General features: G+C 57.1%; 1 protein-coding gene across 1 annotated transcript in view; it reads left to right on the forward strand.

Annotated features, from left to right (window-relative positions):
- The window catches only part of Myo7a (myosin VIIA), a 74,971-nt gene that overhangs the window by 8,943 nt on the left and 41,876 nt on the right, over positions 1-24,152 (forward strand). Inside the window, exons 3-15 of the mRNA XM_047518876.1 lie at positions 4,363-4,476; positions 8,561-8,713; positions 14,681-14,865; positions 15,344-15,465; positions 15,534-15,676; positions 15,959-16,072; positions 16,572-16,725; positions 17,665-17,741; positions 18,373-18,492; positions 19,122-19,264; positions 20,052-20,262; positions 20,741-20,876; positions 23,205-23,311. Of these exons, the coding sequence (XP_047374832.1) occupies positions 4,363-4,476; positions 8,561-8,713; positions 14,681-14,865; positions 15,344-15,465; positions 15,534-15,676; positions 15,959-16,072; positions 16,572-16,725; positions 17,665-17,741; positions 18,373-18,492; positions 19,122-19,264; positions 20,052-20,262; positions 20,741-20,876; positions 23,205-23,311 (1,779 nt within the window). The remainder of the gene's footprint in view (positions 1-4,362; positions 4,477-8,560; positions 8,714-14,680; positions 14,866-15,343; positions 15,466-15,533; positions 15,677-15,958; positions 16,073-16,571; positions 16,726-17,664; positions 17,742-18,372; positions 18,493-19,121; positions 19,265-20,051; positions 20,263-20,740; positions 20,877-23,204; positions 23,312-24,152) is intronic.

Genomic DNA, 24,152 nt, shown 5'->3' on the forward strand with positions numbered 1-24,152 from the left:
TCCAAAACTGCAGTCAGGGTGAGATTCCAGGAGCCAAGTTCCCCGGGGCCCCAAGGCTGGGCTCTGCAGACCTAGAGAAGCCACCTGGAACCCAGGAGGTGAAGGTGCCGGGGTCGCCGGGATGGGAGGGGTCCGGGCGGCGAGCGCCCCCTCCCCGTTCCCGCCGCGGGCGTCACCTAAGCCGCCGTTGCCATGGGCCCGCGGCAGATGGCCCGGTTTAGGGTTCCCGGGCAGCGCGCAGGGGATTAGGTGAATTAGGGAGCCCGAGCGGCGCGCCGCCACCAGACCCTCCGCGCCATGGAGTCCCCCGGCAGCCCCGCTGACCCCGGCGAGGCGCGCGCCCGGCAGCCCGGCAAGTGGGCGCTGGTGCGCAGCCTGAACCAGGCGCTCAAGACCTACGCGGTCCTGCCGGTGAGACGGGCCGGGCGGGAGGGCGCGCCCGGGCCTGTTTCCCGCGGGCCTGAAGCCAGGAAGGCGTAGGGTCGCAAAGCCCTAGGACCGCAGCCCCAGGATGCTGCGTGGGATCCCTGACACCCCTACCCCAGCAGGAACCCGGCCCAAGGCGGCCTTCCTGGGGGGCACCTGGGGCGGTGGGGGATCCAGATGGGCTACACGAGGAGGAGACCTCCTGGCTTTTGCTGGGTCCAGAGCGGGGACTGCCCGCAGGTGCACGGAAGCACCTTAGCCAACTGATTGCCCATAGGCTGACTGCCAGCCTTCCCGTCCCCTCTATCCAAAGGTTAGCCGCTGGACACTGTTGTTTGCTCATGGGTGCCTCTGGTTAGACACTTGGATCTCCCTTCCCATCTGTGAAATGGGGCTGAGAAAACCGGTGGCCCAGACTGATTATGGAGATACGTGGTGGGGGTGGGTGTCCACATTCAGGTGTCCTCGTTCTGCAAATAGGGACTGAGCCCTGAAGACCCGCAAGTGGGGAAGAGGAAGAAAGCCCTAAGTAAGGCCTTGTGGAGAGTTCATATTGATCCTAGACTGGCCTGGGAGGAGGGGAGCCAGCTAGGAGAGCTTGCATTTGCATGTGTCACTTTTCTTGACATTCATTGATTGCTTCCATTTGAGGGCTGATGAAAGTGAGGTCCAGAGAGGCTGAATGATTTACCCAAAGTCACACAGCATCAGGGGCAGAACTGAAATTAGAACTTACTATGGCTGCGTGCTGGCTTTTTTACGGGTAGGCCCCACTGTGTTTTGGGGTACCCTTGAGAATATTTAGACTCATTCTAGGAAGTTACTACTCTGGAATCCTGCAAAACTGGTAGGGTCCTGGGAGGCTCTCTGCTCCAGCCGTTCTTTTGACATCTGGACAGCTGGGAACTGGCCCAAGTTAGCCACATTGAGGCATGTGCCATGTCACAAAGGGGATCTCCACTTCAAGGTGAGGTTCCTAGAGGGGTGCCTCTCATGGTGCATGAAGTCATCCCTGGCTATGGGAGCAGACGCAATCATGGTGGCCTGGGAATTGGCCACAGGGATGGGAGGGGTTGTGGGATTAGAGCTAGAGCCCAGGTTCCCTTTCCTTGCTGCCCTCCTGCCCTCGATTAAACTTGGTTTTCTTTCATATCTTCCTCCCTTCCCTGGATCAACTGGCGGTTCCTGGCCCACCCTATTTTGGTTCAGGCTCTGTTCTGCAGATGCTAACAGGCTTAACTCACTGGTTGGATGAGTGACTGGCCAAGTTCCCTTTTCTCTTTGAGCCTTGGTTTCCTCTTCTGTAAAATGGGGATCCTTACTTCCTGGCTACATGCTGATTCAAGGACTTGTCCTGGGATCACACCCTATAGGGTCTCAGAATTTCTCTCTGAAGCCTCTTAGTTGCCCTTTGAAATTTCTCCTGCAAGCTCTGACCTGGAGCAGAAATGCTCTGGTGACAGTCTGAGGTTTGAAGAATCTAGTCACTTCTGCCTGCTGTGTGGCTCTGAGAACCTCACTCGGCCTCTCTGAGTCGCCATTTCCTGCCTGTTTCAGGTATTTCTTTTTTTTTTTTTCTGTGTTCTCCGTGGGAAATTTCTTTTCTCTGTGGTGGGCCAGATGTCCTCCAGCTGTCGTCAACCTGTTTCCAGCTTTCCTTTGGGCCTAAGAGCCAGCCAAGGCCAGAGACCCTATCAGTGCTCTCTCATGCTCAGAGCTGGGCCCAGGGAATGTTGGGAAAGGCACTTGGTCTGGAGTCTTTGGGGCCTGAACTTCAGTCCTGGCTCTACCACAAAACCACTGTGTGAACTTGGGCACATTTTGACTCTTTTGAGAGATAAAACAGAGGCGGAATGCTCTGCATGAGCGTTGACCATGAAGGCCAGGGGTGCAGCTAGCTGATGCCAGCCTGTGCAGGGCTCTCCCTCCTCAAGGCCCCGCCCTCTCTGGCTCTCACACCCTCTCACTTTCACACACTCACTCCTCTCTCACTGAGGCCTTTGCTGTGCTTGGCTCTGGGGAGTCACCAAGGAGAGGCTTGGACCAGCTTTGCCTGGTTGGGAAGAGGCCCAGCCCGCCCTCTGTGGAGCCCGAGGGGTTACTCCATTCTTCAGCAGCCAGGGTGAAAGTTTGAATATGTAAATCTATTGCCATTTCCCAATGGCTTCTTGTCATAAATTAAAAGAAAGCCCAGCTCCTGTCTGTGGCTTACAAGGCCCTGTGTGACCTGGTGCCTGTCCTGGTTCCCACTCATTTCTCTGCAGCCTGGGCCTGCTTCCTGCCCTGGACGGCTGTCTCCCTGCGGCTCCCCCAGAGTGACAGCCTCCTGCCAGCAGGGCAGGCCAGTAGAGAGACGCTGCAGGGCTGGGGAGGGGAGGAGGTGCAGGTAAGTTGCCCTGGGGAGGGGCAGTTGAAGGTTGGGGCAAGAAGCTCAGGGCCGTGAGGATGGAAGGGGCAGCTCTGGGAAGCGTCCCTGGAGCCCCCGGCCTGCAGCGGATGCTCTGTAGACACAAGGCCTCCCCTGCTCAGAGCCCCTCCATTTTTTTTTCTTGACTTTCTGAGAGGAACCTTGAGTTTGGAACTAGCCTTTCCTAACACGTCCTAACTCCTGCCCACTGGCAAATTTCTGATGGGAACAGGAGACTGAAACCATTGTCAACTGACCTTGGACTCGGGGAGGGGTGAGGAAACTGAGGCTCAGAGGCCCCGGAGCAGGGCCTGGACGGCCGCCTGACTCCCAGCCCGGAGCTGTTCCCACTGGGCCATCCCCCGTCACTGAGAATCATGTTCATCAGTCATGTTTCTAACTGCTGCTCGATATGAAGTCACCTTTTTATGAGGATGTCTAAATTCTCCCTCGCACCTGGGAAAACACCCGAAAAAAGAGTACTTTTATTAGGATTGGAATAAAATCTAATCTAAGTCAAGAAGGACCTTTGTGTCCTGGGCCTGTCCACCTCTGACCTTCCTCTCTTCCTCAGCTCCTGCCCAGACACTACCCCTGCCCTTTCTTTAGCTGCTGCTTCTCAGGTCTCAGCCCAGAGATTTCCCCCCACAGAGTGTGGCCTCATGGCTACTGAGGCCAAGGGTGGCTGCCTGGCTCTGCCATTGGCCTGGTAACTCCCTCAGAATCACTTACCCATGTCCAAAGGGATTATGTTAATAGATTTGCTCAGTTATTTATTTTCTGTCTTCTTCAACTAGAAGGTAGACACCTTTGTCTCTGAGGCCTGCCAGGCCTTGTACTCAGTAGGTGTTCAATACATGCGTGTTGAATACATCAGCACTGAATGCGGTTGTTTCAGCACTTTTCTCCGAGTTTGATTTGGCCTCTGTGAGCCCTCAGTATGTGCTGAGAGCCCTAGGCCAGATGCTGCAGGGACACCATCTCCCTCAAGGCTGGGGTTGTCCGCATGAGCCAGGAGACCTGTGGCTGTCTCTCATCCCGGGCTCAGCCCAGCGAGTGTATGGAAAGGAAACTGTTAGGAGGATGGTGAGAGTTGACCCTGCAGAGGTGGGACCTGCAGCGTTCACCAGCCTGGGGTCCCTGAGGTCACTTCCTCAGACAGAGAGGGAGTGCTCTGGGAGGGAGGCTTGGTGTTTGTGCCTAAACTCCAGTGAGGGGGTCGTACATGTGTAGCCAGCAGAACCATGGGGGAGCTGGCTTTGGACAGGCCAGGGCCAAAGTCCTGCTGTGAGGCTGCTCTTCCTCTTTGAGCCTCTGCTTACTCATCTGTAAAGTGGGGAGAATAATGGCTGCTCTGAGGAGAGACGATGACCCCACACAAGCCCCAGCTCAGGGCCTGGCACCAGAAGTTCCCAGCAGGCCTGATCCCTTTTCTCCCTCTGCTGGTGTGGGGTGTGGGCTTGGGGCATCCTGGAAGAGGTGCCTGGTTCTCCGCCCTGCTCAGCCATCCTGGGATTCTCTCTCCCCAGGGGGACTATGTGTGGATGGCCCTGAGATCCGGGCAGGAGTTCGACGTGCCCATCGGGGCGGTGGTGAAGCTCTGTGACTCTGGGCAGATCCAGGTGGTGGACGATGAAGGCAACGTGAGTCACCCCTTCCTCCACCTGCCCATGCTTCAGGGCGACACAGGCTGATCTGTGTCCCGAGGCAGGGGCCAGGCAGTAACCTGTCACGGGGGATGGAGGCAGTGCCTGCGCCCCCTCTGCCTCTCAGGTACCCACTCCTCCAGCTGGAGGGAGCTCCCCTTGCCCAGCTTCCTGTTCCATTTCCACAGGCTCTTCCTTCCGCTCTGCTCAGTACTGGGGTGAGGGGTAGGTGCTGGAAACGCCCCTTGGACACGGGAGTGCTTTGAGGTCCGACAGACTGGATGCAAACCCACTTTGCCCATTTACCAGCTGTGCGAACTTGGTCACGTCTCCTTCCCTTCTGAACCTCAGTGTCCTCTTCTGTAAGATGGGGATGACAGTGACTATCTCATAGTGTGGCTGCCCATGGGGACACGGCAGGCAGAGTGCCTCGGACGGTTCATGTCGGTGTGGAAACCTAGAGTCTTGCTGTCGGGTTGTGGCACCTTGGTGCTGCCCTGGGAATCCATCTAACAGGTGGACCCTTTCCCTCCCCTGACTCAGAAGGGAAGGGACACAGGAAGCACGAGTGTGATAGGCGGTGATTTGGAGGCCTTGCAGAGGCAGGCCTTCCCTGGAGAAGGTCTATACAGGAGCCCACCGGGAAGTCCTGGTGCGTTTGCACATGCACCGTGCATACCTGTATAGGTGACATGGGGGACATGTAGATGGAGTGCAGAGTGCATGGTTGCAGCTTAGCCAGGACACAAAGGACCCCGGGAATTCAACTTATTATAACTTGTATTATGTCCAGTACTAGGCCTGAGACACCGACTTAGCCTCCACACCTGAGGAGGGACAGTTAGGACAAAGAGGAACGGGAGGCTCTGCTGGGAGAGGAGGGCTCAGGAGGTCCTACCCATGAGTGGAGGCTCGTGGAGGCTCTTGGAGGTCCTATCCATGGAGGAGGTCCCCAAGGGCACCCTCAGGGTTTACAGAGCCCTCTGATGCACATTCTGTCTTTGGGTCCTCATGGCATCTGGAAGTTCAGGGTGGGCAGTAACTGTTCCATGGGGCTCTAAGGCACAGAGAGGGCCACATGGCTAGTCACACAGCTAATGATGGTCTGGAATCAGAACCCAGGGCCTCTGGCCTCTGCGCATGAGTGTCCCCTGTCAACACCACAGTGAAGGCGGTGGGATTCAGGTCTGTTACCACGCTTTTGTCTCCGGGCTTTAGAGGAGGGCCTTCCCGTCACTCCTCCAGGAAGCCACAGTGAGGCTAGAGACACAGCAGCAAGGAGCAGGGCCCTGCTGTCAGGGAAACAGGCCCCCGAACCTGCCTGAGCCTGGAGGGTGGGGACTGGGGCTCTGTCTGCAGGCTTGAGTTTCACCTGGGTCATGTTGCACGTCAGATGGTGTCCCGTAACCTGTGTCACCTGATCCTGAAGGTCCCCTTCTCCCCTCCCCCACCAAGGCCCTGAAGGTGGGGGCCACAGTGGGGGAGGGCATTACTGGCTAGCAGGGGATGCCAAGTTAGGGGACTGGGGTTTGCCTCAGTGGTACTGGGCCTCTGGGGTCTGGCCCCTTCTCTCCTGTGCCCTCTCCCCCAACAGGCCACTGCTCTTGACAGCCTTGTGCTCCCACAGACCCCCAGCAACTTGGGAACAGGGACCCTGCTAGTCACTTTTGGTTCCCCGAGCCCAGGAGAGCATATGCCCAGGGGAGGTTGGTAGGAAAGACGTGTGAAGGGTTGTGGGCCCCGTCCTCACTGGAACCCCAGGGCCCCCTCCGTCCTAGCCTGTGTGTGCTCCTTCCCCTCCTCTGCAGAACCTCTCTCCAAGTTCAGTCCCAGGCCAGCCCTTTGGCAATCACACCCTGGTCTTGGAATTGTCCGTGTCCTCTCTTTCTGTGTGTGTCTCTCTCTGTCTCTCTAAGTCTCTCTCTCTCTCTCTCTCTGTCTCCCTGTCCCTGTTTCATTCTCTGTCCCTCTCTGTCTCTGTCTGTTTCACTGTCTCTCTCTGTCATGTCTGTCTGTCTGTCTGTCTCTATCTCTCTGGCGTTCCCTCAGCACCCGGCCTTGGCTGCTAACCGGGTTGCACTTTGGTCAGTGCTGTGGGGCAGTGGACCTTGCGCTGGGGGCTGCTGGCCTCCTCGGTGCGTCCTCCCACACAGCAGGCGGGAGCAGCTCTGCTCTGCCTCTTCCCTGGAATCTGACTTGTTACTGTAGCACAGGGGCTGTGCTTCTGTAAGGGACGTTCTGAGGAACAAGTGAGCACACATCGTCCTTGTAGAACAAAAAGCATCAGAGGGCTAATCCCCAGTGCTAGCATTTGCCAGGCCCCAGCACGGCATGGCCGTTAGGTATGTCAGCGCTGCCCGCATGCCCAGGAAGGCCTTGTGCCCCCGTTCCCACTTGACGGCTGAGGTGGAGGCTCCAGAGGGTGAGGTGGACCTCCAGAGCACATATGGCTGAGCTGCCTCTTAGACTCTGGCTGAGCTGCCATGGGAGGTGCTGGGGGACAGAGACCCAGTCCAGGCTCTTTCCCCTCTGGCCCACTTCAAGGCCTGGCACCAAGTCAGGCAGAGGGAATTTTCCAAATGGATCAGCCTTTATCAAGAAATGGGGTGCCTAGGAGAGAAGAATGTTCCACAGGGGACTGGAAAGTTCTCTGACCTCACCACTTGGCCCCCTCATGCCTCAGGGAGGTCTGTTTAAGGGCCTGGCCCAGATTAAATGCTCCTTTCCTGGAAGTGCCTGAAATGCCGAGGTAACTGTGCCTGGCCCTGCCCTGATCCCTCTGAGTGCCTTGATCAGGCCACCACCCTGTCCCAGGAGATAGGCCAGGACAGGTGGGTCAGGGTGTGGGCTGCAAGGTGGGCTGGAGGGCTCAAAGGGTTGAATGGGCAGGACATGGTAACCAGGTGGTGGTGGGGGGGGGGTTGCCCAGTTTTATTCTAGTATCTAGCTGATGGGGTTTGTTATGCCAGAGACGAGCCTGAGGAGGCGCAGGTGTGGGAAGACATGACGTGCATCACATCTACCTGAGTTGGGAGGAGGCAGAGAGGTTCCTTCTCACCTCAGCTGTCAGGTTCCTGCCTGGTTCCATGGTATAGGAGGTCTGTAGGGCTGTGACCTACATCTAGAGCACAGGTCAGGCTCTTGTTCTGTGCAGGGTCTGGAAACGTGAAGAGAATGTGCTGGAGACTCCAGGCAGGGCAGCTCCTTAGCACCCTGGGGAACTAGGGCTTTGCAAAGTGTGAAGAGCCAATGAACCTCTCTGGTGCACCTGTCTGCCACCTCCTGGCAGAAGGGAGTATTGCAGGGGAGAGCCAGGAAGGCAGCCTGCATGTTTCTGCTCCAGCTCACAGGAATGGAAAGTTCTCTCCTAGCTCCACATACATCATCAGCAGTCCCTGTGAAATATATCCTGGTGGACCCACTTCTGCCCATCGCCACTGTCTGGTCCCCTAGTTTTCCCTTGAACGTGCCACACCTATGCAAGCCTCAGAAGCACTGTTTTTGCCGCTCCTGGGCTTGGCATTCCCTCCATGACATCTTTTAACAGAGATCTCTTTGTCTTCACTCAGATCTCAATTCAAATGCCACCTCCTGGAGAGGTGGTCCCTGACCACCCATCTATAGTAGCTCCCTCTCAGTTCTCTATCGCAAGCGCCTCCCAGTTTATTCTTGGACTATCTGAAATTACTTTTTATGCAATTGTTTACCAGAGTTTGGATTTGAAGCCAAGTCTGTCTAACTTCAATTATTACACTTTCCACTCTGTCATGAAAAGTGACTGGAGGGAATCTGATCCCTTTGATGACAACTGTCTGAAGGTACCAAAGTCCCTGTCCTGCCCACCTCTTAGGTCTGGAGAGTACCTCCTAAGAGAAGGAAGAGCTACCTTCAGGGGTGGGGCAGGCAGTGCCATGCTAAGACTCAAACCTGTTAGAACGAACAGTATTTGCCCCCCAAGCTCCACTCCAGACCCACAGACCCCAGGCTCCAGCTCCTCCAGCTCCTCCAGGGCCCCTTCCTGAGCAGCACGCAGCCTGGGCCCAGGCAAGTGAGCTGACCTAGGGGCCACATCTCCTTGCAGGAACACTGGATCTCCCCGCAAAACGCCACACACATCAAGCCCATGCACCCCACCTCAGTCCACGGTGTGGAGGACATGATTCGCCTGGGGGACCTCAACGAGGCAGGCATCCTGCGCAACCTGCTCATCCGCTACCGGGACCACCTTATCTACGTGCGTACTACCATGGCCCGCTCCAGCCCAAGCTCCTGGGACAGGGAAAGGGACTCTGCCTGCAGCCACTTGGTCTGAGGCTTGTCCTCCCAGGCCTCGCTGGTGGGCTCTGTGGCTGGGAGAGGGGCAGATTGCATGATAGGCCCAGGTGCCTCTGTGGGCCTTGAAGCCGCTGGGCAGCCAGGCTGGGTCTGCGACAGGCTTAGCACTTTGCCCAGGAGCTGAGGAGCTGTGGCTCTGTTGGGTGTTTGCTGTGGGGTTGACACTGGGTCCTAAAGACCAGGGGAGGCTGAGTGTGTGTCCTTTGGAGCGGATGGAGAAGGGCCTTAAGACCGTCCTCCTGACATTCACACCAGCCCTCCCTCCCTTCCTCCAGGGATAACTGAGCTGGGACAGCCCTGATCAAGGGGAGGGGCTCAGAGAACTCAAGATGAGGGCCTGGAGATCACAGGTTCTTGTGTTTTTTGATCACAGGAACACTTTTTGCTTTTGAAAAATGTTAAGGACCCCTTTCTCTTCTCCCTGGAGATCAGGTGACCACAGGAGGTTCCTAGAGCTCTCTGTGGCCATCACCCAGGCCTGGGCAGTGTGATAGATGAGTGGATGCCTGCCTGTCCGCCTGCCTGTCAGAGGAGGTGCCTGCCAGAGCCGATGGATGCTCCACCATTGCCCATGTGCTGAGGCCTGACCCCAGTGCCCACTCCTATCAGGAGGAGCTGAGGGCCGCCTTCACAGGGGAGGAACAGGGCATGATGGGAGTTGTCCCTGTCAGGGATCCTGCAGATCCGCGGCTTAGAGTAACAGAGGCACTAGGATGTGGTTTAGGGATTTTGGAGGGGGCGGGGGCAGGATTAGGCCGAACCCAGGAACAGGCAGAATCGGGAGGGAGCTGTGAGGGAGAGGGGAAGGGCACCAGCCTGACTAGAGTCAGTGACTCTTGCTTTTGAAACTGGGGGAAGGTGGTAACTGGATTAGCTGCAGCCGCAGAGTTCAGCCTGGACATCAGGGACATTATGCCCTTGAATGGGCTGACTACGGATCAAAGAAAATAATTCTGGAGGTTCATGGATTCTCAGAAATTTGCCTCATTAGAAGTTCCTACCAGCCAGGCGCGGTGGTGCACTCCTGTAATCCCAGTGGCTCAGGAGGCTGAGGCAGGAGGATCGCAAGTTCAAAACCAGCCTCAGAAACTTAGACAGGCCCTTAGCAACTTTTTGAGGCCCTGTCTCTAAATAAAAAATAAAAAGGGCTGGGAATGTGGCTCATAGTTGAGGGTCCCTGGGTTCAATCCCCAGTACCAAAACAAAAGTTCTACCAGTCACCTTTCTGAGCTCCCCTCTGGGAGGGACAGGGGTGACTGAGAGGAGGTGAGCGAGCTCCCTGCTTGGCTGGGGCTCTGGCCAGGGAACCCAGCCGTGGCATCTGGAAGGGCACAGCTTGGCTTGTTCCGGAGCCTGAGACTCAGGGTACGAGGTGGGGGGAGGTTGCCTCGCCTCTCTGAGTTCATGGTTCTGTGTCTTGGTGGACGAGGACTAGAGCAGGGCTGTGAAGAAGCATCCGGGCCATTGCCCACCCAGAAACTGGACCTGTCGCTACCCATGGCAACCCCATCACTTCATGGATTGAGTTTCCCTGGTGCAAGCACCCAGGATTTCCTCAGGTTACCTCAGCTGCTCACAGCAGAAGGCTGGGTGGACCCTGTTCCTATCTACCTGGGTCTTGCCTGGCCACAGATCAGCACTGAGCATCCCAGAAGAGGGGTGGGCCCTTGAAAGACACCTAGCAGCCCTGATTGGTGGTTCCAGGAGCCAAGTGTCATCCCTCAGTCCTATGGGGAATAGATGGCAGGGTCGGTAGGGGCCCCGAGGTCCCTGATGCTGAGAGGCTGGAGCCCTGCCTTGGAGGTGGGGGGCAGAATCCAGCCTTGGCAAGTAACCCTAGGGGAGTCCCTGGCCCCTGGTCTTAGCCTTCCCGTGGGTGCCATGGGCTCTCACGTGGGGAGAGCACCTCTGGCTCTGGGCAGGTGTTTGAGCCAGGGAGCGCTCTTGTCTCTAGGACCTGCCGACTGCTGAATGCGGGGAGCCCGGGTGGCAGCCCTGGGGGCTTTCTAGAAGAGGGGGGCTGGAGGTGGAATGGTTCCTGCCACAGTTCTGTGGCCTCACAGAGATCCCTGGTCTCTACCCAGGGGTGTGAGGCCCTTAGGGACCACATGCGCTATGTCCTTGGCTTGGGAATAGGCCTTATCTCCTCCAGTGCTCCATGGGGCAGGTTTTATTCCTGGAGGCTTGAACAAGAAGGTATTGACCATAAACATCTGCTGCCCTGGACCTTCAGAGAGAAGAGATCAGGGGGCTTGGGGGGCTATGCCAAGACCTCAGAGAACCCATCTCCCTGAGGCCCAGAGGGGGCCAGGGTCTCAGTGCCAGCTGAGGCCAGGCCTCCTGCTCTCTTCCCACCACCAGCTGCCAGCTCTGTGGGTCCCACAGAGGGGATCCTGGGGGCCGGGGGAGCCTCCATGGAGAAGACAGTGCTGGGCTTAGAGCCAGTGTCCTCATTCACCCCACTCCGTGTTATCTGCTGGGTGACCTCGGCCAGTCTCTTCTTCTGGGAGGTTCCGTTCTCCCATCTGAGAAGAGACAATGTGCCTCCAGTGACCTTCTCTGGAACAAGGGTGATGGAGGCCCACAGTGTGCCGCGCCCCACAGGGCAGTTGGTCTGTGCCCACTCTCCTGCGAGGGCGGGTCCTCCATACTGAGGAAAGAGGCCTCGTTGTGGGTATGGATTTTTAAATTGTTACCTGGGCTACAAATGGAGTTCTCCTTCAAACCAAGAGAGACCCACTGCTCCTGATTTTGTATTGATCCTCCAAGAGAAAGACTGCGTGTGCGTGTGTGTGTGAGTATGTGTGAGTGTGTAATTTTTTTTATGTTCTTTTACACAGAAAGAAAATGACTCTCTCTTTTTTTTGCGGTACTGGGGATCGAACTCAGGGCTTTGTGCTTGCGAGGCAAGCACTCTACCAGCTGAGCTGTCTCCCCAGCCCAGAAAATGACTCTTTACAGCCTTCTGCCCCTTTGGCACTAGCTGCACTGGGTCCCTCTGGCAGGGTGGATGGGGCTGCCTCGGGTTGTCCCCAGCTCCCTTCCCTGCTTGTTTCTGGGGAGAGAAGTTAATGCTGTCCACTCAGCCCATTAAAATAGCCACACTTTCAGCAAACACTGCTGAGCGTATCCTATGTGACATGTGCGGTGCCAGGCACAGGGGACAGAGGCCTTGAACCAGAACAATGGAGGAGCCAGGGAGGTGAACTAAAGGGACTGTGTGGGGGTCAGGCGAGTCACAGGACCTGCTGTTTCCTGGAGGGGGTGTCATTTCAGCTTGGACCCGGGGATAAGAAGGAATTAGCTGGGTGAAGGGCGTGGGAAGATGACCGAGGGGCGTGTGGGGCCTTGAAGTTTTAACAGGGAGGCCTCCTGGCTGTGACGGCAGGGGCCAGGGGCAGGGAAAGGACGTGGGAAACTGCTGAATGGGGGACACAGTCAGATCTTTTAAAAACCCACCCTGGCTCTGAGTGAAACAGAGGGAGATTGCAGGGACAAGTGTGGGAGCCCGGAGATCCCCACTGAGGTGAGGATGAGGTGGCCTGAAGGGGTGCGGGGGAGGGGCAGGATGAGGGGGAGGTGCTGGGCCTCCCAGGTCCCTGCCCTGTACAGAGCTGTGGGCCCATCGGGAGCACTGAGGGGGTGCGGGGGACGGGAGGGGAGCTTGGGCTGGGACTTGCTACTGAACATCAACCGGAATCTCTGGGGGTGGGACGAAGGGCCCGGTGTCCAGGAGAGGGCACAGGAGCCATGAAGGGGAGAGGAGGGTCAAACCCCGGCCCAGGAAGTTTTTCATGGTGTCTTATTGTCCCCTGTGTCCCTTTCTGTCACTGTTCCTGCCCTGAACTTGGCCACTGAGTCTCCCAGTATTACTGACTCTCACCTCCTGCTATAGGCTGGCTCATTAGGTCTGAAATGGTGTCTGCCTCCCGCCTTGGTGACCGCCGTTTGTCCCTCATGGCTGCCAGGGTGACCTTTTCCAACAGACCTCCCAAATGTCATGCCCTTTCATGCCTCTTCCCTCTGTGCTTGATACCCATGCCGCCCCCTCCAACACCCACCGTGGTGAGCCCAGGGTCTGCGTCTGAGCTCCCATGGTCCAGCCCCTGGCTGTGGGGAGACTGCAGGGAGGCAGCTTCCCGCTGTGGTGACAGCTGGACAGAGGAGCCACACACTTGAGCAGGAGTTGACAGCAAGCTGCCACTCATGCACCAGGCACCTGGCACAGCTAAGTCTTAGTCCTTTAGTCTTTACAGTCGTCTGGAGCAGGCTCCCCGCCTGGAGATCACTCCAGCTGGTTCCCACAGCTGGGCAGGACTGAGCTGTAGAGGGCAGGGGCTGAGGGGTCTCCACCTGATCACTCAGCCCTGCCTGGCCACGAGGGCGCTGACTGTGGAGAATGTCCCTGCTGTTCCCATTTACCACTGACCGGTTCCCTTTTCTCCTGCTCTGGCACTTGGCAACCTCAGACCAACTGTGGAGGGCGGGTGAGTGTGGCCCTTTTGCTGTTCACTTGTCCCGGCTGCCCCCGCCCGCCCGACTGCCCTCTGGCCTGCAGCGCCCCACCACCTCTCCTCCTGCCTGGGCCCCTGCTGCAATGAATCAGCACAGTGAGCCTGGCTGCTTCTGGCTGGGGCTGCTGGGGAGAGACTTGGTGGGAAAGGAGGGTCCTGGGCCGGGAGAAGGGTGTGTCTGCTCTGGGTCTCTGGTGGCCAGGCCAGGGTTGCCTGGCACAGCCCCACCCAGGCCAGGGTGGGCTTTACCTGTCACGTGACGCTGGGAGCCTTGCTTTCCTCGCATGGCTGGCTGAGGCTGCTGGGCATGGTGGCAGCTCTGGGTCATGAACTAAGCCTGGTGTGGGGGTGGGAACAGGCCAGGCTGTCACCTCCCGTGTGGACACATTTTTCTTCAGCCTCTCCAGGCCTCAAATGTCAATACGTCCATCACCAATTACAGGCTGGGTCTGACCTTTTCAAGCTTTGGATTCAGGTGGGAGGAGGAAGGATTAGCGCCTGAACACCTCTCCCTGGTCTGATGGCTGTCCCTTGTGGTCAGGCCCCACACTCCTAATGGGAAATCTTGCCCATGGGTGGGCAACCCGTGTACCCAAAGAGGCACCCCGTAGAGAACTGCCCTTAGAAAGGCATCTGGTCCCTGTGCCTATGCCACCCAGCAGATGGAGGTGCCTTGAACTTGCAGTCCTCTGTCTCAGCCTCCCAAGTAGCTGGGATTAAAGCGCCCAGGTCCTTCAGCTCTTTATGACTTGTTTCCCGCTTCCACACCCATCCAGTCTCCCCTCTGGACAAGGTCCAGTGTATTAATTTCACTCCAAAAGTATGGATGCAGGGCTTGGAGGCAAAGGTGGGAGCCAATATTTGAGGCATACCTACTGTGTGCTATGAATATTAAAATATGTCATCTCACCAGGCATGACATAATAATCCCAGCTGCTTGGGAGGCTGAAGCAGGAGGATCTTAAGTTCAAGGCTGTCTGGAGCAACTTAGCAAGAACTTGTCTCAAAATTAAAAGGGCTGGGGATGCAGCTCAGTGGTAGAGCACTTGCTTTGTACGTATGAGACCCTGGGTTCAATCCCCAGGATCACACACACACACACAAAATATCTCCTTTAATCTTCATAAAGTTGTAATACGTCACTTAGCTAGTCTAAAAGACCAGACTGAACTCGTCCTCAGTCCACAGCTAGTCGGAAGACCCTGCCTCAGCTCCTAAGGAGGCAGGGTTCCACCCAGGCCCATGAGGCTGCAGAGCCAGTGCCCTTCCCGGGGAGGAGCAGGCAGAGCCTGGGAGCTTTCTAGGGTCAGCCTCCCACACGGGATTTTGAGAACTCACTCTGCCTTTCGCAGACGTACACGGGCTCCATCCTGGTGGCTGTGAACCCCTACCAGCTGCTCTCCATCTACTCTCCAGAGCACATCCGCCAGTACACCAACAAGAAGATTGGGGAGATGCCCCCCCACATCTTTGCCATTGCTGACAATTGCTACTTCAACATGAAGCGCAACAGCCGGGACCAGTGCTGTATCATCAGGTGTGCTGCCTCCTCACGCTGCCAGGCTCCACCGTCAGAAATGCCACAAAGTTCCTCCAGAACCACGTTGTGTACTTGGCTGTGTCATAGCACAGAGAATCTCCTCCCCTTTCCCAGGCCTTCAATCTTGATTAATGCTACCCAAGCTCACACTAGCTTTTAAAGCCAGCCTTGCCTACTGATGGCTCCGGTATGTTTAGTTGAAATCTCTGTTCCCTTTTTTCTCTTGGGCAGAGAATAAAAGGCCAAAGCTTGATTGAGCATCTAATATGTGCTGTGCTTTACGGCAAGCACGGAGGGAGTCAGGGGGCGTGTGTCTGAATGCAGGGAGGGAGAGTTACCGGTGGGCATGGCAGAGCCCTGGCCTCCTTCAGCCTTCCCTCAGCCCTGAAGAGTCCAGTTGTCAGCCCGTGATTCAGACAGGGTTGCTGAGTGCCTCAGCCTGGGCTGAGGCCTGCTGCCACGCCCTCCTCTGCAGTGGGGAGTCTGGAGCAGGGAAGACGGAGAGCACGAAGCTGATCCTGCAGTTCCTGGCAGCCATCAGTGGGCAGCACTCGTGGATCGAGCAGCAGGTCCTGGAGGCCACCCCCATCTTGGAAGGTACGGCCAGGGCTCTGAGGGCGGGGTGGGATGGCTCGACCTTGCCTGTGACCTCTACCCACCCGCAGCATTCGGGAACGCCAAGACCATCCGCAACGACAACTCCAGTCGCTTCGGGAAGTACATCGACATCCACTTCAACACCCGGGGCGCCATTGAGGGCGCCAAGATCGAGCAGTACCTGCTGGAGAAGTCGCGCGTCTGTCGTCAGGTGGGCCGGGCCCTGGGGCGCGGGATCGGACTTGGGCCTTCCTTGGTACAGACACCCCAGCCTCGGTGGGTGGGCACACGCTCTCTGCTCCTCCCTGGCAGCTGCTCCCCTCCCCGGGCTGCCGCCTGCTTGCCCGAGAGCCTGAAGTCCCACCGTGGAAGGCCCAGGCTCTCCAGGACAGTCACTTGTCAAAATAGTGAACCATGCTTACCGTCTTTCCCCACCTGGACCCTCTGCTTCCTGATGGCCTCCTCTGGCCCCACACCTCTGCCCACACTGCAGGCCCCGGATGAGAGGAACTACCACGTGTTCTACTGCATGCTGGCCGGCATGAGCCAGGAGCAGAAGAGGAAGCTGGGCCTGGGCCAGGCCACGGACTACAACTACCTGGCCATGGTGAGTCCCAGGCGGGGACCCTGGGGAGGGGACACGGGTCCCAGGAGGGGACACCTGTGTGTGTGGTGGGAGTGACAGGCCTTCCTGGACACTTCCAGCTATGGCTGGCACACTTGGACACACACAGCCAGGGGCAATGCCCACCTGCTGATCCCTTCCCTCTCCCACCTGGCACCTGGCGAGGGCTTCAGCCCCTGGGAGCCGGCTTCCCCCCGGGACACGGGACGCATGGTAAGGCCTTGGTGCTGTGAGTGCCAGGCAGGTGACCAGGCCCGGCCTGGACCTGTGTCCTGGCTCCTCTCACTTGAAGGAGGTGTGTTCTCCTCAAGCCCAGGCTGGAGCTTTCTAGACTTTCTAGACGTGGTGCTCCCTGGGAGGGGTCAGGAGGCAAGCCCCGGGCTGGCCTGGTAGAAAGGACCCTTCTGCTCAGGTACTGCCTCCGGGGTACCTGTGGCCTCCCTGACGTCCTCCTGCTTGCCACTGTCCCCCTCCCCACCAGGGTAACTGCATAACCTGCGAGGGCCGGGTAGACAGCCAGGAGTACGCCAACATCCGCTCCGCCATGAAGGTGCTCATGTTCACCGACACGGAGAACTGGGAGATCTCGAAGCTCCTGGCTTCCATCCTGCACCTGGGCAACCTGCAATACGAGGGTGAGGCTGTGAGGTGCCCACGGGGTATTGGTGGCATGGTTTCTGTGCCAGCATGTACCCTCTTTGGGATGGAGGTTGGGGAGAATTCTCCTGCAGGGAGATTTGAAGAGGTCTGCTAGCTTGACATCAACCTTAAGCGTGGCAGCACTATGCAGAAATCCACCATAGTAGGATACAGACAAGGTAGATTAGGAGTTGACCATGGCCCTTTAAGACCCCTTCCCCATTTGATTTCTTCCTTACAGTTAAATGTCTTAGAGGGTAAATCTTAACTAATTCATACTGAGTTGTGAGTGACCAAATAGCCTCTGAAAGGAGGAAGATCAGAGAAGAGAACACGCTCACTTATCCGACCCTCCCTGGGCATCGCTACACCTGGATAGGATATGGTTGTCTGAGGCGGGCACTGACTCCCACTCGGCCCTTTCCCTGGTGTCCAGCATGGGCCCTGGGCAGAGTCGAAGCTCTGGGAAATTCACTCAGTGAATGAATGATCCCAGCCTTAAGGCAGTCAGCATTTGTGAACCTTGAAAGGTCAAGAGAAAAGATGCATCAGGCAGAGGGAAGAGGTCCTGCAGAGGTCCTGAGGCCAGAGGGAGTAGGGCCTGAATCTAAGGAACCAGGGCTGGTGCCAAGAGCTCTGGGGGCCTGGGGCAGAGGTTGGGGAGAGGTGCAGCTGCTGCAATCTGCTGCTTAGATGTCAGGCAGAGGCCAGGTGCTAGCATGCAGGGTCCCTACCCTCATGTGCCCATAGGCTCTTGGTAAGAACACTCATAAGACATATATTGACCCAGAGAAGCATTTAGTCACGGTACTGATGCCCTCTGGGGACAGGGCAGGTCCCTGAGAGTAGTTGTGGCAGCCTGGTCCTCCTAGGACTCTCCTCCGGCCCCTCTGCCAATCTGCCCAGACCGACACCCCTTCCCTTGCTGCCAGCAGCACGCACGTTTGAAAACCTGGACGCCTGCGAGGTCCTCTTCTCCCCGTCGCTGGCCACAGCTGCTGCACTGCTGGAGGTCAGTACCTGGCCTCATTGCCACTCCTGCTCCTGTCCCTCTGAAGACAGTGTTGACCTGGAGCTTGGCAGCCGGGATGTGGGGACCAGGTTGAGGGAGCCCGGGTTGGGAGGGTTATGCTCAACACTGAGAACCAGATGAGTTTGGGACTCGCGTCCCAGGGGAGCAGGACCAGAGCCTGGAGCCTCACTGCCTGTCCCAGCCCAGCTGCCCGGGGCACCGTGGGGCCAGGAGGCCTGGGCTGGGGGCCCTGAGTGTCCTTCTAGCCCTTGGGTCTCAGTCTGCACTTCTGGGTAGAGGGCCTGGTGTCCATGCGCCCATGCAGTCTGTCACTGTCGGCAAGTCTGTCACTTACCACCTGGGCTGGGAAACTGGGATGGGCAAAGCCAGAACTGGGCTGGTCCTAGAAGGGACAGGCAACACGCTGGAGTCAAGGAGAACTAGGGAGAGAAAGTCCCTCCAGACATCATCTGGGTGGCTTGATAGTTGGGGGGATTTGGCTATGGCTGTGGGGCAGGGCATTCCTAGTGGAGGGAACAGCTTGGGTTAGGCCGGTGGGAAAGGGGAGGGGAGTCCAGCTGTGGGTGGGGGAGAGATGGGTGGCAGGTGAGCACCTGCGTGTCTGCACCAGGTGAACCCTCCAGACCTAATGGGCTGCCTGACAAGCCGCACCCTCATCACCCGTGGGGAGACCGTGTCCACCCCGCTCAGCAGGGAGCAGGCGCTGGACGTGCGAGACGCCTTTGTCAAGGTGGGCCCTTCATGGAGGCTGGGTTATTGGTGGGCAGAACACGGGAGTCCTCATGGCTGACCTCGCTCCCCACCTGCCCTGGGCTGGAGTCCAGGCTGACACCGCCTGCCTTCCTCTGAGCCCCACCTGTCCACATATCCCATAAGAGGTGGCTGCTGTCTCCTGGGGCCTTCCCAGCTCTGCCCCTCAGGCCCTGGACCCTCGGCCTGCTTTGATCAGCTGTTCCCAGCCAGGGGACACCTTTTTGGGTCTTTGCAGAAGACAGACTCACCTGACTAGCCCGGAGTCCCCCCTGTTTCTATCCACATTCTTGCTACTCACCAAGTGCCCAAGACTCTGGGACCCTCAAGCTATTCAGAGCAGAGTGGGGAGACAGATGGACGAGAGTGGAAGCCCAAAGGAGCGCTCCTTTCCAGCCTGCTGGGTCAGGGGAGGCTCTGCAGCTGCTGTCTGCACAGAGCTTGGAAACCAGTGGGAATTGTCCCAGTAGGAGGGCCTGAGCGGAACAGCGCGAGGAGGCCTGAGCCTTGGACAGCATGTCATTCCACCGACGCTAGGGCAAGGCCACGTGGTGCAGAAGGCTGACTGTCTCCAGAGGGGATGGTGCGGCTGATGCGGCCACCTTTCAGGGCATCTATGGACGGCTCTTCGTGTGGATCGTGGACAAGATCAATGTGGCAATTTACAAGCCTCCCTCCCAGGAAGTGAAGAACTCCCGTCGGTCCATTGGGCTTCTCGACATCTTTGGGTTCGAGAACTTTACTGTGAACAGGTATCACGTGGGACTCCGCTGGTGGGGGAGGGGTTTCTTAGATAACATGGGTGTGAGAAACGTCACGTTGCTCCCGTGAAACCACATTTATCTGACTCCGGGCTGTTGGAAATTTCAGAGGTCCTTCTTCCCTCCTTGAGGCTGAGGCCAGCCCAGGTGGTGAGGGAAGCCAGAGGTAGCCTCTGGTCCCCAGGCCCCCCCAGCCACTGCTGATCACCCAGTGTCGGAGCCTCAGGGTGCTTTGAAACAGGAGAAGGCTGAACCAAGCTTGAGTGTCAGGGTCTCAGCTGCCCTCGGGGACCTGCACCTCTTGAGGGCCATGAGAGGGCATGGTGGAGCAGGCACAAGCAGCTCCTGGGCCGGGGCAGCCAGCTCTGGCCCACTGCCTGGCCGTGTGACCCTGGCTGTGTCAGCAGTTGAGGCTCTGCTTGCCCACCTGTCAGCCGCCCTCCCGCCCCTTGGTGACACTTTATCTTTTTGGTCCTCCTCCCCAGCATTTGGCTCCCACTCACTCCTGGGTGCTCTGCTGGGCCTCCCCACAGTCCTGGTCTTGAGCCACCCTCTCATTTGACCTTGGGCAAGCCCTTTGCCCTTGCTGGGCCTCAGCGTCCTCCTCTGCAGGTGGAAGGGTGGCCTTGGCAATCCTGCCCCGGCTCGGAGGTCTCAGGGCCCATGACGGGATAGACTTGCCAGAGGTCGTGCTGCAGATCAAGGGAGAGCCAGGCCCTGAGTGGCAGGGCTGGGGCCTGAACACCCCACCCCTGCCACATCCCTTGTGTCCCCGCAGCTTCGAGCAGCTGTGCATCAACTTCGCCAACGAGCACCTGCAGCAGTTCTTCGTGCGGCACGTGTTCAAGCTGGAGCAGGAGGAGTACGACCTGGAGAGCATCGACTGGCTGCACATCGAGTTCACCGACAACCAGGACGCCCTGGACATGATCGCCAACAAGCCCATGAACATCATCTCCCTCATCGACGAGGAAAGCAAGTTCCCCAAGGTGGGCCACAGCCGGCAGGGCCCCGGAGAGCGGGCAGGTCCCTTCCCCACTCAGAGCCTCAGCTTTTCTCATCTGCAAAATGGGACTCGTGACACCCACCTCTCAGGGTGACTCTGGGCCAACTACAGTACAGTCACCTGACATGTGGGAATCACCCACTGTCCCCGGGGTCCCAGGTCAACAAAGATCCAAGCACACAGCTGGTGCAGAATACATGTTCAAGACACAGAACATGTCTTGGAGTCAGGGAGGAGAAGGGAGACTGCTCTCAGGATTTTAATCCCAGGAAGAGATGTTCTAACCTAGAATGTTCTTTTAAGGTTCTGTGGTTCCAACGCACCCACTTCACAGATGGGAGGTGAAGGCCAGAGAGCTCCCACATGGGCTAAAAAGACACAAGAGGGGTGCAGCCGTGGGCTGAGAGGCAGCGGGGCTCGGGGAGGGAGGGTGGCTCTCAGCAGCCCCTCTGTCCCCATAGGGCACAGATGCCACCATGCTGCACAAGCTGAACTCACAGCACAAGCTCAACGCCAACTACGTGCCCCCCAAGAACAACCACGAGACCCAGTTTGGCATCAACCACTTTGCGGGCATCGTCTACTACGAAACCCAAGGTGCGGGCAGGTTCTGGGGCATCTGTCTCTGCCTGCGCCCCACCATCCCCGAATCCCACTCAGGGGACAGGCCTCAGGATCCTGGGATGCGGAGAGGGAGAGAGGGGACCTTAGAAAAAGTGGGGCTCAGTGCTCTTCTTTTGTTTTTCCAGAGGTTTTTAAAATATATGTTTAAAATGTGGTTAAAGAATATATAAGATAAAATTTGCCATTTTCAAGTCCGTGATTCAGTAGGATTAAGTACATTTACAATATTGGGCCACCATCACCACCATCCACTTCCTGGGCCTTTCCGTCACCCTACACAAAGCTCAGTGGCCATTATCAACGGCTCCCTCCTTCCCCCACCTGCAGCCCTCATTGTCTCCATCTACTTTCTGTCTCCATGAATTTGACCATTCTGAGCACCTCCCGTAAGTGGAATCTTACAGTATATATATATATAATTTTTTTTTTTTTTTTTTTTTTTTTTTGGGTACTGGGGATTGAGCCCAGGGGTGCTCTATCACTGAGCTACATCCCCAACCATCCTTATGTATTTTATTTTCTATTTTGAGTCAGGGTCTCCCTAAATTGCCAACGCTGACCTCAAACTTGCCATCCTCCTGCCTCAGCCTCCTGAGTCACTGGGATTACAGGTGTGCACTGCTGCACCCAGAAATATTTGTCTTTTTGTGTCTGACCCATTTCATTTAGCATAATGGGCTCATCCATGTTGCAGCAGACATCAATTTTCTTCATTTTTATGGTGGGTAATGTTGCAGGGTCTGGCTCCACCATATCTTGCTAATGTGTTCCTCTGTAAATGAACACTAGGGTTGTCTCCACCTTTTGGCCAGTGTGCATAATGCTGCTGTGAACACTATGTACAAGCATCTGTCCACATCCCTGCTTTAAATTCTTTTGGGAGGGCTTAATGCTCATTTGTGTATATGAGGAGACAGGCTCAGAAGGGGAGTTGACTGTCCTTTCTTGACAGCCTTCTCACCCACCAGACTCTTGCAGCAACAAGACCCAGTGTGAGAATCCTGAGGATGTGCAGCTGGGTTCATTTCAAAGCTGGAAGGTGGGAAGAGGCACCAGAACACAAGCTCATCCCACTTGGAATTCTCACAGGGTCTGGTCAAAAGACCACAATCTGCCTGTGACCCTCTCCTCCCATCGTGGTATAATGTGCTGGCCTCACGTTGGCATCCGTCGTGGTTGTATTTACACTGAGCTCCTGCCAATCAACCCCAAAGGATTCCACCCATGGTCAAAGGTCAAGGGCATTTAAAACAAGCAAACCATGAGGCATCAGGTCCACACTGCCTCACTGAATTGATTCAGAAGCTGTAGCGCATCAGTGGGCTAGTCACGGTGATGGGCTTTATCATTTCCACCTAACAGTTGAGGACACTGAGGCCCCAGAAATGGGATCCCCCAGGGTCACACAGTGAGGCTGTCCTAGAGCTTTATAACTCCATCCCAGCTTAAGTGCCCCCTGTGTCCTGTGTGCCTCCTGCAAGTTGCCCCTCCCAACTGGTGTTGGGCAACCCAATGCTGGGCCTGTGGGCCATCTGCCATCTGGGTGTAAGTCCTGCCTCTCTGTGGCATTGTCCTCCTCCCCTTAGGTATCCCTAGCCTGTGGGTACCCCATCCTTAGCAAAGATCCCCATTAATCAGTTCCTAACTCCTCAGTCCCTGGGAATGTCTCTCACCTCTGGGGTCTTTGTGGTGCAGGGGCCTGCCTGGGTTGGCACCAGGAGTCCTGGGTTTGAGTCTTAACTCTGCCATGGCTTGCTGTGTGGTGTTACACTACTCTCTTAGACTCTCTGAGCATCGGTTTCCCCAACTGGTGGAGGGAGAAGTTAAGTCCTGGCCATCCCATATACGTAGGGGGCTGTGAGGACACTTTGTAAAACATAGTGTTCTGTCCCACTGTGAGGCAGCTTTCATTAGCTGCTTCACTGATAGCTTGTACTGCGTTTTGATGTACATTCTCTCCTGGGCCTAGACACCTTGGTTCAAAAGACTCAGGGTGGCCTAAGATGGTTCAGTCAGCAAGGTGACTCTGCTCTCTCCCAGAGACTGAGACCTCCTGTCCTTCTTGGACAGGCTGGGAGTGGGGCTGGGTGCTTGGGGGACAGACCCTTACTTTCTCCGGTCCTAGGCAAGGTGCTTTTGTCTCCAGGCCTCCGTGTCCCCCACGGTGAAATGGACCTGGGTAAACAAGGTGTATCTTGAGGGTCCTCCTGGCTCGGTCACTGCTGACCTGGGGGAGGTATGAGTCTGGTCTGCAGGGGCTGCCACAGCTGGTGAGGTCTGACTGCTCTTTCCCACTGCCAGGCTTCTTGGAAAAGAACCGGGACACCTTGCATGGGGACATCATCCAGCTAGTTCACTCTTCGCGGAACAAGTTCATCAAGCAGATCTTCCAGGCTGACGTTGCCATGGTAAGGCTGAGCGACTTTTCCACAGGGCACTGTGGGCCCCTGGAAACCAGGTCTGGGTCTAGGCCCAACCCTTGTCCATCAGAGGAGCTCCTGGGGCCACAGAGCAAGGACAGGGCTTTGCTATGGTTCCAGAAGGGACCTGGAGAGGCCTCCAAGATGCTCCCATCTGGTCTTTTTGTCTGACTGGGGTGTGGCTGGGGTGCAAGGCCCAGAGAAGGGCCACGTGAGAGGTCACGGAGCAGAGCCCGGCCAGGACTGGAGTTCCATGGGAGCCATCCCAACCTCCAGCAGGTATAGGGAATGAGGGGAGCAGGTCCAGCCTTGGGAGATGGGAGGGTGTGGTGTGCAGTCACACCGGGCCCTGCACAGAGGACAGAAGACCGCCCGCCCCCATCTTTCCTAGGGCCCCAGGCTGGCAGTCTAGTGGGCTTTCCTCCTGCTCGCCCTTTCATTTCACCTTGCCTCCTTTTCTGGAGGATGCCTGGAAGGGCTCATGGGGAGGGTAGAGCCCTTCCCTCAGCACCTGTGCACGTGACCAAGCTTCTTTGGGACCACCAGCCGTCACAGAGAGGCCAGGACCCCAGGCCTCTGCCGCAGTGGATTTGGCCCTCTGTCCTGGCCGGCCTGGCCCCGCCTCCCACTCACCGCACTGTGGTTCCCCTTGTAGTTTCTCTGTGGTTACTCCTCCGGCACTCTCCGCCAGGCAGCCGCTTCCGCGAAGGTAAAACCTCAGCGGGGGCCCAGGATGGCGGGACAGGCCTCAGCCCATGGGGCAGAGGCGTGGGGAAAGGGCGGGGCTTTCTCCTCTTTTTTGGAGTGTGTTTTCTGTGGCGTGGTTTTG

Source organism: Sciurus carolinensis, chromosome 11, assembly GCF_902686445.1.
Source record: "Sciurus carolinensis chromosome 11, mSciCar1.2, whole genome shotgun sequence".
In the NCBI taxonomy this organism is placed as follows: Eukaryota; Metazoa; Chordata; class Mammalia; order Rodentia; family Sciuridae; genus Sciurus; species Sciurus carolinensis.